Source organism: Diadema setosum, chromosome 7 (genome assembly GCF_964275005.1).
Source record: "Diadema setosum chromosome 7, eeDiaSeto1, whole genome shotgun sequence".
Lineage (NCBI taxonomy): Eukaryota > Metazoa > Echinodermata > Echinoidea > Diadematoida > Diadematidae > Diadema > Diadema setosum.
Window position 1 is genome coordinate 32,548,601 of NC_092691.1, and position 15,518 is coordinate 32,564,118.

General features: G+C 38.0%; 1 protein-coding gene across 1 annotated transcript; it reads left to right on the plus strand.

Moving 5' to 3' along the window:
* The first annotated feature begins 4,488 nt into the window (after positions 1 to 4,488).
* Positions 4,489 to 12,863, plus strand: LOC140230325 (uncharacterized). The gene is made up of 7 exons (XM_072310478.1): positions 4,489 to 4,630; positions 7,225 to 7,614; positions 8,983 to 9,147; positions 9,572 to 9,793; positions 11,221 to 11,745; positions 12,180 to 12,290; positions 12,754 to 12,863. Exons 1-7 carry the CDS (start codon positions 4,489 to 4,491, stop codon positions 12,861 to 12,863), a joined length of 1,665 nt encoding a protein of 554 aa, XP_072166579.1.
* The last annotated feature ends 2,655 nt before the right edge of the window (positions 12,864 to 15,518 follow it).

Sequence of the window (15,518 nt, forward strand, 5' to 3'; positions counted from 1 at the left end):
CGTTGTTAAACGCGGCAGGACCAAGAGCAGACGGTGTGCGGTGGGTGAGTGAAGGGTCCTCTGCTCTGTCAAGCGGGCAACGAAAACAGCTGTTGACTCAGAGCCCCACACATACAGGTGGCGAAATTACGGTAGACTCTCCCTCTCTCTCTCCAGCCAACCTCCCATGGACTTGACCTTAGTAACCCGAATCCTGTCTTATGGGGTTATATCAAAACAAACACCAGATCAAAAGTCTTTCCCTCTTTCCTTAGCTGGCTCCCTCTCTCTCCCCTTGCCTGCAGCTCCGTTGATCCATGAGCAGCCAGTTCCCTGAAGTAGGCCTACTAGTCAGCTATAAGTACGGGGAGAAGCGAGCGGCGGCGGGGTGTCTTGCTGGGGTGACAAAGAAGTCAAGGAGGTATAGTCGTTGGATCTCCTTGGGGAGCACGAAGTGTAGGCCTACCAAAATCTGTTGGGTTGTGGGGACGAGTGGCGTGCACCACTCTCATCCTCGAGCGACCTCGACGAGAAAGCCAGGGACGCACTAGGACTCACAGCGCTATGACACTCAGTTGGCCTTCTCAGTTTATACATAATTATGTATGCCACAATAATAATAATAATAATAATAATAATAATAATAATAATAATAATAATAATAATAATAATAATAATAATAATAATAATAATGATAATAATAATAATAATAATAATAATAATAATAATGATAATAATAATGATAATAATAATAATAATAATGATAATAATAATAATAATACCCAGAGACGCAGGATAATGTACCTGCATTTCTTCGCCGAGAGATGCAAGCAGGGGGTGACTTGATCCCTGATGAAAGCAACTATTTTCAAGCAATATTTTCATTTTTCATTACTCTGGTCATTGTTGCCTATTCTGACTTTGTTCCTGCATGTGTATTGACTGAACTGTGTCTTTCCATGGAGGCGCTAGTAGGCCCTATGCCTCCTTAGTCATTCTAAGAATTTGAAGGGGTGCAAGTCACGAGTTCGACACCCACGGATCATACAGCCCACGAGTCATACAGCCCATAAGTTCGACACTAAGCAACTATGCCCATCATTTCGACACTAGGCAAACAAGGCCCAGAAGTTCGACACCAGGCAAGCAAGACCCACGATCGAGTTAAACACTAAGTAAACAAGGCCCACGAGTAGACCGACACATTAAGCCCCGTGATGTAATGTCGAACTCGTGAGTCGTTTTTTACCTTTAGTATCGAACTCGTGGGACTTTTTTGCTTAGTATCGAACTCATGGGCTGCATGACACGTTGGTTGTATGACTCATGGACCTTTATTCAATGTTGAACTCGTGGGCTGTATGACTCGTGGGTGTCGGTCTCGTGGGATAGCCCCTTTTGAAGCTCCTCGACCTTTCTCGCAGTTTCTCGAATGCAGTCATTTTACAAACGTCGATCATAAAGATCAGAAACATGAATAATGATTTGCTTTATGAATATGAATTGAACCTTACAGTGAACAAAGGAGGCCTAAATTTAAATCCACTTCGCATAGGAACACACTCACTAATATTTAATGAAAACGGATGAGAAATTACTTTAAAGTGATACAAAAACAATTCGCAATATGATTCTAAAAGTCCGTAAAACGTAAGAAACGGATGTAATATAAAAAAAAGAATGCGGTTATATATATCGAGAGTGAGGACCCCTCTCAATTACTATACATATTTAGTATTTTTTAGAATTATTTTCTTTTGTGAAGACCAATCTCGCTAGACTTATCGAACAATATAAGATCTTTGGTGTTTAACTTTTTTTTAAGGTAAAAACAAAGTTAGGAGTGTTGTAGGTCGATGAGTTTATGGCTTTGAAACGTTCATTACTATAGTAAGTATAGAAATTTGTCCCGTGTGTTTTGATAGTTCCAAACACCATCCGAATTCCGTGAGAACCGGAAGGGGTAAGAAAACTGAGCCATCTATCATAATTATGCTGAAGGGAATGTGAATTGAAAACAAAAAGTCTACTTCAAATTGAATTACATTTCCAATATAAGAACTGTAAAAATTCAGAATAATCAAAGTTTTGATAAGATTGGAAAGAGATGAGAAGGTTGTTTTGGTTGTAAGATGTTTCGCGAAATACTGTTATCATTAACAACCTTAATCATTTCAGACATGGCGGTTGTTTTTAATTATATTCTTTTGGATTATCAGTTTGAATCAAACGATATTCAATTTTCCGAAAGAAATCAACTTCAGATACTCTGTATCACCCACACAGAGTTCTCCCAGTGAGAGACCACCGTGATGTATGTATGACCTCAAAATGAATGACTGGACACTAAACAAATATGACGCAGTTACATATGACAACGATTTCTTCAAGATGAGCTTTTGTTCTCTTCCTGTCTAGCTTTCATTATTTCGCCAGGCGGGCAACACAAAATTTAAGCACTGGTCGACTTTGGACCTAGCCAAGCCTCGGCTTTTGTGTCTGACATAATAAGTGTTCATTCATATTAAAAAACTTCTATTATACACGCTAGACATGTTCCGTGTTCAGTGCCTGCGGTTTTAGGCTTGGCGGCTCAAAATTATATGTGGATTCGTTTCGTCCCATGTTGTGATCTCGTAATCATTGACTTCAAAGTTAATTTCATGAATAACATTTCGTTTTTTGGAGGTCAAGGCGACCCGATCATACGAACGCAATAATTTGACGTGATCGTGGGCCACAAGTTAGAGAGATATATGTGTCTCCACTTTCATTTGAGGAGAGGAGAACAAATCCACAGCTGAATACACTGAGAGGTAAGTTTATAAATCCCACCTAGTCTGATTTAAAGTTTGTCCTCATAGGCAGTTACAATATTGCCTAATTTTCTTATTCAGTAGAGTTCCTTAATGCACAATGGACATAACGTCTGGTACATTGTTGTAGGAGGTATATCGTAATTCCTCAAATATTTTGGCTGAAAAAGAAATACGAAGTGAACTTTTATACATTTTTCTTGTAAGATATTTAAAGACAAGTTTTATATTCTTAACGAAATGTATTATGTATGAAACAAGAAGCATCAAATTATCTTGCTGCAGTCAAGTATATTGGAATCCTGTGGTCCTGATAAGGCATTATGTATAGCAAGAACGTTATACATCCTGTATGTCATTCAATTCATAATTATCACGCTATCGGATTTTGTTATACGTCTTCATTAAAGAAATTATACCAGTGACTAGAATTTTGGAGCATGACGTAGAAAGACAGATCATTTATAGAAAAATACATAGTTGTGAACAACATAGACATATGGTATACCCCGCTTTGCGTTATTCATAAAATGGATTGGACTCCGTGCATGAATTGCATATTATATACGATCGGATACGTAGCTACTGAACCTTTGTAATGGTAAATCATTTTTCAATTATCATATCATATGCTATGAAATGATGTGATATTATGATGTAATTATATGAATGTGATATGATATACCATGTAGAATATCATGTCAGATTATGCGATTCCGCATGTGATACTTAATATGCATGAAATCATAAATTGTGTGATATGATATGACATCACACGTTATGATAAGGTGAGGTGCCACGATGTGAAGTTTTGTTTTCATTTACTTCCGTTAAATTCACATACCAAGACATAATATTGACCACAATACAAAAATCATGACAATATCTTATACAGAGTCACAAGATTATAGGCGTATAGCCGTTCATTGGGTTTTGTCTGTATACTCTGTAAATAAAATCACGAAATGGGAAAACAAAGTTGATTGCGAAGCCTTTATATGTATCACCGGTATCATTATGGAATATGATAGTATAAATCTTTCAGTTCCTTTCTAAATGTTTGGAAATGTAAAGTGTAATATGATATGATATGATACATGATATTATATGTTTCAATTTAATTTTAATAGATCATTATGAATATCTTTGCGTGAAATTTAAAATCATAGTGTTGTTATCCCGTAAATGCGGTACAGGAAAAAATGGTGATCACAGAGCAAGACTAATGCAGAATGAATAAATACGATTCTTGTTACTGTGGCAAAAGAATGTTCAATAGAACACGGAAGAACATAAAAAAAAAGATAAACAAACTAACTAGCAAGCTCAAATACCTGATAAGGAAAAAAAAAATTATAGATCCCAGTTATGTGATCCTTAATGTAAGAGGAACAAGTACGTTTTTAGTTTTGATTTGAATGTCATTGTTGAAGTTATGTTACAGTTGACGTAATCGAATAGGTAGTTGATTCCAAAGTTTTTGGTCCTATATAACTAAGGAAACTTACAGTACCCACTGAAAGCAAAACCAAAAACGTTATTATGTATCTATATGTATGTATGTATGTATGTATATATGTATGTATGTATGTATGTATGTATATATGTATGTATGTATGTATGTATGTATGTTTATATATATATATATATATATATATGTATATTTCCCCTCTCTTTCTCTTTCAGTAACACAATGGACCTCATTTCTTCCATCTCCGTCCTGCTCCTACTTGGAGGAGTAGCCCTCATCGAGGCTGTCATCCCACCGGATCCTCCAAGAGTCATCATATTGGATGAGGGTGACGTCACCAACATTAGACATTATTACACAAAAGGTGCAAATGTAGCTCGTACATCAGGGGGTGCATCAAAGTCAATGATAGTTCATAACCATATTGTGTTATAACTGTCACCTGGCACGGTGTCTATTTACTTTCTGTGTCGAATCACATTTTACACAACTGGCAATGCTTTATACTTTGTTCTCATCTTAAACCGATTGGTACTTGCACGATATATGCGTCACAGTTTCACATTTTTTCTTTTGTTTCTTTAGTACATTATCACAAGACAAATCTTTCTCACATCGCTCAGTTGTGCGTTCAATTTATTTCATTTCAACTCCTTAAGCATTTAAAAGTTTCTATTCACATGGCTGAGTAAAGATTTATTTAGTATGATAAACTCTAAGGATTAACTTTCATCGAAATTTCTATACATTGCGTCTCACAAGATGGATTTTCGTTTTTAAAACAAAAACAAACAAATCACTGAAAAATGATTCTGATTGTTTCCACCTCTTCTTCAGCCTCCTTTTCAGTTCGTAACATCGTTCTCATCGTTGTTGTCATTCACGTCTCAAATTACCGGTGTCTCATAGTCAGACTTTCAGTTGTAAATGATTGATAAAGATTGCATCTTGAACAAGCGATCATTCTAGGTCGTTTAACATAAAGCTTCACAATTGATTATGTGCTTACCTCTTTTCGTATAGCGTAGGATATAGTTTTAAGTCCTCCTTCTTCTAACTCTTTTTGTCTCTTTCATTCTTTCTCTGGATTCCTAGAAAGATTGGGGTCAACCCACGAGACCGCTACCCACGAGTCATACAGCCCACGAGTTCGACGTTGTTAAAAGGTCCATTAGTCAAACAGTTCATGAATCATACAGCCAACCTGAACCAGTCATACAGCCCACGAGTTCGATACCACAGGTAAAACAGTCCACGTGTTCGACGTTACAACACGGGGTTTAATGTGTCGATCTCGTGAGCCTTGTTTGTGCTTTGTGTCGAACTCATGGGTTGTATAACTCGTGCTCTCTATGACTCATTGGCTGTATGACTGGTGGGCTATATGACTCGTGGGCTGTATAACTCGTGGGCTGTATGACTCATGGGATGTCTTATTCGTGGACTGTATGACTCGTGGGTGTCGATCTCGTGACGTGCATTCGAAAGATAAGCTATTAGTCACAACTGACGCAGAGCCCGATACACCCCTTCTCTTTAGTCAGTATTATGTCCTTAAATGTATTGTCGGTATGTCATATACTTCATTGTTTACGTCTTTCTTTAGTATGCACATAATGACTCAAACGGAATAAAATATACAAACAAGCAAAAGATAATCAGGTTTAATGGTCTGTAAGGCGTGTAGGCCTTATTGTGCCCCCACGGTGATTGGAACACACTAGTAGTAATTTGCGGACATTAGTCGAATCTCTTTTCTTCCCATCTTGTCAAATTTGACACAGCTGTTGGTTGCCTGATGTAAGGTCAAGGAGAGCTCTTGTCTGTAGGCAATTAATCACAAAGTGAAGGCGAAGATTTCCCTAAAACGCATGCCTCATCAATCACGACAAACCCTGCAAACTTCCGTTTCCTATTTATACTGATTTCATTGTTTCTATAGCATTTTGTCCACTAAAATGACGAAAAAGAGTGTCGCATTGACAGAAGATAATAGAGAATGGGAAATACTGTCAACAAACAATAACGGTCCGATAAATCTCTCCTGTAATCATGATTATATTTTGTAAGTAATCATATGATTTCAGCCTTCCGAAGGGGGCGCAGAACGAATAACTGTGTTTAAAATGTTCTATGGATTGCGTGGCAATTTCAAAGTTTCGTTTAAGTCGAATCACGAGTATTCTACAGTGATAAAACTTCTCTCACAGTTGCTCCAGTAATGAAATCTCAAACCTAAGAAAATAAAAAGTTTGTGTGTGGGGGTGGGTGGGCGGCAAATATATTGTTTTCCATTCGATTTGAGACAGTGTAGGACAATGAGAAATAGGGCTTCGTTGTGATCAAACAGATTCGCTTATAGGGTTAAGGTCAACGTTGCGTGGAATGAGCGATTCTCGGCGTGACATCCAAGAAGAAGTGAACTTTTTCTTTCATTTTCCTTGTCCCTAGTCTGTTTGTCATTAGATATTCGGCGTTTCTATCTGCCTGTCTGAGATGGGTCACAGTTCACACCACAAACCACGTTTATGACAATGTGTATTCAAGCCTCAGTTTCCAAGTCTATTCAACCTTTAGTAATTCATTGAGGGTTCTTTTTTACAGTTTGAATGAAGACAACCCTGAGTCAAAGCATGAATGACATAGAATAAGACGCTTTCTATCTTTTTTTTTTCTTAACAACTTGGAAGCACCACCTATCAAATCTTTCAAGCTGTGTCTGTAAAGTCATAGCTGTGCTTTGGAGTAGATGCATGCTTTATCCGTCTCTTTCATTTTTTTGAATTTATTCATTTCTTTTTTAGCAGTGATAAATTACGTGGAATGCCAGGGTGTGATATGTTTTATACACTTATAATCTTTGTTGAAAATAAAAATAAATGAATGAAATGAAATTATCATTATCATGAATATTGTTATCATCATCATCATCATCAAAATTTTCAATGTCATTGGCAGAACTTCATATTCGTCGTCGACGAGATACGACTAGCAAAGCATTGGCCTACTCGATCTGCGACAGCGTTTCAATGATCACGGACGAAATTCGTCAAGAGCACGGCTTGGATCCCTTCTATTCAAAATACACACATGCATATGGGATTCTCATCGTGTCCTCGGACCAAGTGGCCGACGCCGCACTCAAGAGGGCGTGCTACGTCACTCGGTTTCTCATGGCCGATCGAGAAGACCTCCGAAACGCGCTTAATCAGGGAGGAGCGCGAGTCTCAGTTCTCGGCATCAACGAATTGACCAATGAAATCCCGGAGTTCAGTTACCTTGACGACAGCTGGAACTACCGAGCGCGCGGATTGGGCGGATCGCTTGCCAATCCCGTGACATTAGCGGGTAAAAACTGTGTTGCATTGAGAAAATGATTCACCCCATCTTCAGGCTGATCCCATTAAGAACAACGAAGTGAAAACAAAAGATTGTTCACTATTTCTTTACAATATTAGATAAAGTGTAAGAACGTTGACATTTTGAAATTCAGCACAATTTCACAAAACAGAGAGGCACAACATTTTTACAAAGAAGCTTGGATATTGCCGGAATGCCGCCTCGGAACTCATTCACTCTGTACATGAACATCTCTTTCTTTATCATTAATGAACAGATAGGTGAATTTGACTCAACTTATCCATGAAATTGCCAGTGGAGTTGCTAAGTAATGTTAATTGTTGGAATCCATGTGTCAATCTTGTTCATACAGCTCTATGTTTCTTAGGCACTGCAAGCACGTTGTCATATCACAATCAAGATTAAATAGGCCCCTAGTTAGTTATTGGTCTGTTCAAATAATCTTTTTGACTAGTTCCCAGTGAAGAAAATAATGTCTGTTTGTATGTTTGACCATAATATGCCACTAGTTCTGACTCCTTAACAAAGTTGTACACCACATTACATTTTTTAAATGCATTTTGAGATTTTTGAGTATAAACAAAGAGTTTGACTCAAAACGAATAAACTCCATTTGCGTTAATTTGAGATATTTGCGATTAAACCTGCAAAAAAACAAATAATCAAAGAAAATAATTAGAACAATGGGATATTCTTAATCACAACTTTAAGAATATTTCTCATAATGTCAGAAGTGAGGTATCACTGGAAAAGGTTTTATTCAACTGTATAACTGATGATGTGCTAACCTTAAAATGTTTTGAAATTGCGTTTTACTCGTTTTGTGATGAAACTCTTCAAATTATGTTCCGGGGGCAGCTAATTACACTAAATGACTATAACAGTCTATTCAGTAAGTGTTCAAAGGGATGGTATTGCTTGAGGTGAGGATTCAGCTTTCAAATTTTTGCAAGATACTTAGAAACCAATTGATAAAAATCAAAGAGCATACAATTTTAAGGGGAATTCAAAGTTTATTCGACGAAAATCGGTTTTTAAATGGATGAGATATAAAAAATAAAACAAAGCAAAACAAAGTAGTCCCGATAAAAGGTGGGACCCACCTTTTATTAAAACCTCTTTGTTTCTGGATAACTCAGCCATTCAAAACCGATTTTCGTCGAATTATATATATTCCTCTCAGAGTTGTCGTATGCTCTTTGATATTTTATGTAAAAAGTTTCTAGGAGTTAAAACCTGAATTCCCACCTCAACCAAAACTATATCATCCCTTTAAGCTTTATATCAGAGGAGAGTGAGATGACTGCGTGGTAACATTCTCATAAGCCATCTTGAAATATCTTCTTTCGTCGCCAGCCGAGGAAAACCTGCTATGTCTCAACAACATCGACCGATGGCGGGAGGAGGACATCATGGTGCACGAGATCGTCCACACCATTCACCTCGTCGGCCTCGACACGCTGGACAGCTCGTTCTCGGAGATGCTCAGGCAGACATATTTGACATCGACAGGGGATAAAGGCAAGATTTCAGTAATATCAATCTGTCTTTTATTTTATTTCGTTTCATTTCATTTCATTCCATTCTATTTCACGCCGTTACCTTCATTACATAACGTTTCATAATTCATGTCGGTTCATTTTCAAAACATGAACGAAGCGCTCTCCTCGAGAAGAACAATACACAAACATGATATGTGAAATCGGTATTTTGTGGCAACTTTATCAGGGTGTTCATATTCTATCATTATCTTTTCGGAAAGTTGACCATGAACAGCTTATACTGTTCTTTTCTTAGGAATGAAAAGAAACTACAAGACTCGGCTATACAGTCAGGAAAATTAATGGTTATGACTGCTTAAAATGATGGAGTATGTATCTGATTTGTCTTATCTAATGGCTGTTGCTTCATCCGTCTCCCGTTTGTTTGTCGTTATTTTTAATAGATCTTTGGGCTAATACGTATGCACAAACCAACTATCGTGAATACTTGGCCGAAGGGGCTCAGTCTTTCTTCAACGTCAATACACACCGAGACTTTCGCGACAATATCCACAACAACATCAGCACGCGAGCAGCGCTCAGGGACTATGATCCTGCCCTCTACGACATCTTGCTAGGCATCTTTCCGTGTGCGAACATTCTGGTGGACCGGTGCAGCGACCAAGGTAAGGTGTATTCCGAATAAACCATGGGAACCGCTAAAGGTAGATGACACGGGGATGTTCCTTATTATGAAGGTTCGTTAGTGAAAATGAAATAACTAAATAAGGTTTCCGAAACACACAAAGTCCCGATACGTAGAGATTCATCAGTCCGAAAATGAAAAAGGGTTCGTGAAGCCGAACATCAATCTGTGGTGTCATTCCGAAGTTTCGATATTCTGAAGGTTCATTAATCCAAAAACGAAAGGTTCGTTGATCCGGAAAAAAAAAAAAGTTTCGTACTAACAAACGTTCAGAATTACGAACCTTATTTCGTTTTCAGAATAATGAAAGTTCTATATATAACGAACTTTTTTTTTCATTTTTGGATTAATGAACCTTCGGAGTAATGAACTGTAATTGATGTCATATGGTGATGATACACTGGCGGTCAAAAAAGTTATTTTAGAGCAAATTATTTCTTCGTGCGTCTTTTTCCCTGTAAAGGATCACAACCAAGTCGTAAAGACAAGTAACGACAGTGATATCATTTTTTTTTTTATAACACACAAAGCTTTGCTCTACTTGAAGGTTATTGAGGAAGGGCTGATGAAGCTGTGATATCAAGAAACTAAATCGAATATTGATCCCTCTTTGTGTCACTGTGTAATAATGTTTTCGCTGTCATAATTCCATACATCAGGGCCGTGTACGCAGCAAGAATGCAGGGGCACTTGCTCGCACTAGTTATTGTTCGACTTAATTATAGATATCTCAACCGCTGCAGCCAATTCGCATCATATCTTGAAACATTAAAAGAGGCGTATCTTCTTCTTTTTTTTTTTAAATCTTTAGAACATAATATTCTGCATCCTTAGAAATGAATTAGAATAATGTGGCAAAATGTCATCTTCGCAAAATCTAAAATGTACCAAACTTCGAATATGAATTGTTAAACTTTAGTGCACGATGAGCAGGAGGGAATATTTGGCCTCATATATACAGTTTGGAATCTTGTCGACTGCTGTGGCACCGTTGGAGTTTAAAAAGCGCCCCTGCGCAAGCGCTTCGATTTTTCTGGCTCGCTGAGCTCACGAGAGTTCATAAACTATGTATTAAACTATCGACTGCCTGTATTATATTATTTTCTTATATACTTTGTCGTCTGGTCCCTTTGTTGTTGTCTGTTTGTTTGATGATGATGGCTATAAAGACAGCATTGAATGTCCACAGTACCGACTTAACAGAGCACCAGGGCCGTCGACAAAAGGCTATACTGGTATCATTTTTTGTCGTTGTACTTGCGATTGTTCATCACTATCTAGATTTCTAACCGAGAAGAAATACTGCCCACACGAGAAAATCAAATTCAAAGGCACATTCGTGTTAGTGATCCATTTTGCTGCTCTGCAATATCTCTTATAACCAACCATGCAATATCCACGCCACAGGACTAATCAACTCAACTTCACTGCGAACCGATTGCGATTCTGCTGCGACCACTCCTGTCCTTGCGTCAACACCGGCACCAATGTCGTCAACGCCATCGACGACCTCTTCGGCGACAACGGAGTCACACACCACTGAAACGTCGACAACAGTAGCGATGACGTCGGAGCATGTAACTACACCAACGACGATGTCATCTACTCAGCAGACGATGTCATCTACTCAGCAGACGATGTCATCTACTCAGCAGACGACCTCATCTACTCAGCAGACGACCTCGTACACGACAGTACTCGCGACAACTACTACGACGCCCACGACAGGTACGACGATAGCACAGGAAGAAGTCACGACTCTACTGTCATCGCCGGCGTCGAACACGCAAGAAAGTTCGACGTCGATATTTGTCGAAACTATGAGCTCCAACTTCGCATCCCTGTCAATGACCACGATATCTGCTGAAGTCAGTGACGTTTCGACGTCGACGCGTGTAAGAAGCCATGGTCCCACTACCGACATCATTACAGGTCTACACATTTCCTTACCTTATGGCAACTTTAAACTTAGTTGCATTTGTTTATGTATTATTTCCACATCGCGCAACGAATTCGTCCCTGACTAGCTTATATTAAGTTATAAAAACTATGAAGGGATAATACTTTTTTTTTCATTAATCGCCTGAGCGTCGTTCGCCCTCAATTGCCCTTCCAGTTTCATTTAATTTTGCTTTCTTTCTCAATTAATTCACTTTATTAAAAAACACTCTCAAAGTGATTAACAGCTTACAACAGTACCGGCACACAGAGACAAAATTCATGACGCATTAAAAAAAAAATGATAACCATGCAGGAAACTATCGAACTTTATATGAATTAAGTTTCACCACATTATTTTGATATCCACAATTATTTTACAGTATTCGTTTTATTTTTCTCTTTCTTATCATTTAATATACTTGCAGAGTGTGCTGATACTCTAAGGGACGCGTGTCCGGAGTTTATCACACCAGACGAGTGCACAATTAACCCGGTCAAGCGAAGTTTATGCCTCAAGACGTGTCGTGCCTGTGCAGGTAAAACATGTCTTCATTATTTATTCCCCCCGCCGGACCTGCCTCACCTCCTGTGCTGCACCTTTGACAATCATGCCATGAATTCGTTATCAACAGACCAGTTTACTATCAACACGTTTACATTAATCCATGTGTAGGCCTATATCTGTGTCAAAAAGATTGCTCATAATAATCATTATGATAACCACCAGAAACCTAGCTCAAGGTTTGCCCAACATAGCTTCAAATACCTGATTAATCAGACAATGACATTAGTCCTCACTGGAAAAAAGCCAGCAAAACAAAAAACAAAGAACAAAAACGGTATTGAATAGGTAACTAAACTGGCATACATGCATATCCATGGACTGACCACATCATCAGTTGCCAATAACTTATGATTAACGCAAATATATTGTTTAAATCTCTTTGCAACCATTTCTTGTGTTCTCTATTCTTGTCTTTTATTGTTTAATTGAATCAGGTTGTCGAGACTACCATAGACTGTGCCCTGATCTCAGCGAACGAGGATTCTGTGCTAGGAAACCAGTCTACATGAGGTTAAACTGCGCCAAAAGTTGTCGAATGTGCTGATTTGATTTCCCCCATAGCGCCATGAATGTGTCCAGTCTTTTTGTGCTTATGAGAGCGGCATGACTTGTAATTGCATTAAACCTATCAATTAAAATTATTCAATACGTGTAGTGCGAAAGGATGTGAAGCAATATACTGTCACAGTGCTGTAAGGGTGAGATGGGCCTTTCTACAGGCCTTGGGAATTTTGCTTCAGAAATAATAATCTTTTAATTAAAATGTCATCTATGAGTTTTGTTGCATATCTGATAGTACATATAATCCTACGTATATAGATGCAACTTGTTATTTGCACTTTATCTGTTGTGAATTACAAAGAGAAATTTACAAGAATAAAGAGAAAATGAGAGAGAAACAAAAATTTCGTCTTCCTGAATATGTTACCACTTCCAGAAGCAGTCAACAATTTAGCGATCGAGAACTTTTTGAAAACTATGCAACCGAAACATACAATATAAACAACAAAGATTCTCAAATTAAAGTGAATACGTTACTCTAATTTTTAAGAGGAAACAGTGAACGACAAATAGTAAAGACACCAAGAGACATCACAAAAAATAAAACCAACCCCCAAACATAGTCTCTGGGAAAGCGATAAACTCCGTGTTCAAGTTGTCTGAAATGTAGAGTATACTCTAAATAATAATGTTTCATTAAGATGGAGATAAAAAAAGATATGATATAATTTGCAAGTTTCGCGGGTGTTTTTTTTTTTTTTATGAAAACAGTAACGTCCGAAAATGAAATAAGGTTCGTGGTGGAAGGTTTGTTATTCCGAAACACACAAACTCCGTATGCCTAGATGTTCGTTAATCTGAAAAGAGCATATGGTACGTTAATCTGAACATCTTTATAGAGTCAGCTCAAACATGGCGTGACATTGCACTTAAATCCGAGTCGTTTGTCCGAAGCTATTTGTATTGCATCGGCAAAGAATGGAAAGTTTATTTTTGTTTTCGTTTTGTTTCGTTTTGTTTTTGTTTAAACAGACCGCCTGAGCCAGTCAACCACAGCAGATAATTTCAAGCTAAATGACATGAATAGAAACGAATGTGATAAATTTTTAAGTCTTATAAAAAGGCAATGGGATCAACATGACAAGGATATTATTCAATGAATAGTAAGTTGGTAATGGAGTCTAAAATGAGAACCCCCTTTTTGTAGTTGGAATGGGGAATGCGTTAAAGATAGAAAATCAGATCTTCGGGAAAAACAACTTCAATCAATCTCGACTTTAATCGATGGGCCTTTTCACACGTACCGAGTTGAATAATTACAAAATTGTTTCAAATTAAGCGAAGTCGGTAAGTGTGAATGCCGAGGTAACCTCTCGATTAACCACTAATCGATCAAAATATGCTCGCATTCATGTAGAAAATCGATTTTCCATTGTTCAAGCAATGAGCGAGTTGATTGAAGTGTTTACGTCTGGTGGAAAATAATGTCTGCCTTCTTGCGTTTTACTCCTTCCTGTTTTGAACATTTACAGTTCGTATTTTCTCTGCAGTCTGGCAGTGATTACGCTGTCTACCTTCTCTCCATGGGCAGCCATGAAAATGGAATAGGCCAGTTGAGAACGAACTTGCAACGTTTTCTCACAGAACCTGTACCTCGAAGGGAAACACGTCTGATTACTTCAAAATAGATTGAAATCGAAGAAATAGTTCACTAACAAGAAAAATGGAACGAACGCAATATGCAGAATAAAGTTCTGAAGTTTTACGTGTTTTTTTTTTCTTCCACCGGTACACACACACACACACAAGAAACGATGACATAATAGCCTCGTCTAATTTGCATGATATGTCATTGTCACCTTCGGTACTGTCAGAAAAACATGACACTTTGACAAAAGCTACCTTTTAAGTTTCTTTACATCCGATTTGGATAAAGCCATCAACTATTCGGTAATGCTATAAGCTTATTCTTCTTATCACAGTTGAATTGAACGCAAAGTGAGCTTTCCAAATGACGCATCGAACATCGGTTGTTTCAACAGCTCATTGACTTCACGCTTAGTGGTTTTGACTCATGCACCACTCTGCAGCTCGGGATTGAGTGAACAGTCTCTGTTGTATAGTCTGGTTCGTTTATAAAATAATTCAGTACGACTACTATCAATCTTCAAACATGTCAAAGGGGATCCTTTAGTCATTACATTTTTGCCATTAAACTGACATTTGGAAATGCTACTCCAAATATTTGGCCGCATGTCAGATAAAATTACACGTACACTTTTTTTTGTGTGTGTGTGTGTAGCAGGCGACCCTATGATATATCAGCAAGAAAAATGTCGTGACTTTGTACAATACTCTGGAATTTTGTAATGATATCTTCAGCAACTTTTCATCGCTCTCTTGGTTAGGCGCTATCAGAATGCATAAAGGAACTAAAGTTTCTCTCCTTTGGGTACTAGCATGTTATCAGGGACAACTTTTTTGAGTGAAATTTCTGGGCGATTTTACTCTTTGTAGAATGAATTTACCTCTTGTACAGTTTCGCTTGTTTGGGAATGTGATAAGGGACCACTCCTTTTTGAGTGAAATGTCTGCATGGGTGCATGATTTCATGCTTTGTAGAGTGAATTCAGAGATGGCACTAATCACATTCCACTACGAGTGGGAGATTTGCTTCTTCTTTTACATGATAACAGAG

Coding starts and splice junctions, on each gene's coding strand:
- LOC140230325 (XM_072310478.1), top strand. CDS start 4,489: ATGGACCTCATTTCTTCCATCTCCGTCCTGCTCCTACTTGGAGGAGTA. Junction 9,148..9,571: donor GACATCGACAGGGGATAAAG/GCAAGATTTCAG, acceptor TATTTTTAATAG/ATCTTTGGGCTAATACGTAT. Junction 9,794..11,220: donor GGACCGGTGCAGCGACCAAG/GTAAGGTGTATT, acceptor TCCACGCCACAG/GACTAATCAACTCAACTTCA.